General features: G+C 39.9%; 1 protein-coding gene across 1 annotated transcript in view; it reads right to left on the bottom strand.

Moving 5' to 3' along the window:
- Positions 1-538, bottom strand: part of PCYB_111990 (SUMO ligase) — a gene marked incomplete at both ends in the record, with an annotated part of 2,684 nt that extends 2,146 nt beyond the window's left edge. Inside the window, one exon of the mRNA XM_004223077.1 lies at positions 513-538. Within this exon, the coding sequence (XP_004223125.1) occupies positions 513-538 (26 nt within the window). The remainder of the gene's footprint in view (positions 1-512) is intronic.
- Positions 539-599: the final 61 nt, after the last annotated feature.

Genomic DNA, 599 nt, shown 5'->3' with positions numbered 1-599 from the left:
GGGGGAGGGGCTGTTTTGCTGCTTCGTCATACAGCGTTATTGCGCCGCGTTACTGTGCCGCGTTATCCAAGGCGCCCTTACCAATCAGCCATGTTCGTTTTGTAAACATTGTAAGACATGGTTCCGAGGGGGGTTGTTTCTAAGGGAGTTTCCTCGGCCGGCATATGACGCACATGTGCAAGTGCATATGAATATACATATATACATGTGCGTATATATGTACTCTTCCTACTACCCCCTCTGAGGCCCTTATATATGTATGCATATGTCCATATATGGGCGCACACATGCAGAGCGATATCAGCCGTGGCTATCTTTCTTACACACACAAAAAAAAATTAATTAAAGAAGTAAAAATAATCAAAGATGCGGATGTAGGTATGACATATGTAGAAGGGGGGAAGGAAGGAAGCTACATGCATTCACACTGAGGCGTTCGGTTTATCCTTGTGGAAAGTACACTATGGTGTGTACAAGTACTGCTATAAACGTGATAGTAAAAATGCAGATACTTTATATACACATGTGAATGAAACATTTTTCTTTCTTTTCTCGTATGTAAAAACGCTATTTAAAAAAAAAATTTATAATTAAAAAAA

The sequence above is a fragment of the Plasmodium cynomolgi genome, chromosome 11 (genome assembly GCF_000321355.1).
Source record: "Plasmodium cynomolgi strain B DNA, chromosome 11, whole genome shotgun sequence".
Classification (NCBI taxonomy): domain Eukaryota; phylum Apicomplexa; class Aconoidasida; order Haemosporida; family Plasmodiidae; genus Plasmodium; species Plasmodium cynomolgi.
This window is presented reverse-complemented; position numbering and strand designations above follow the sequence as displayed.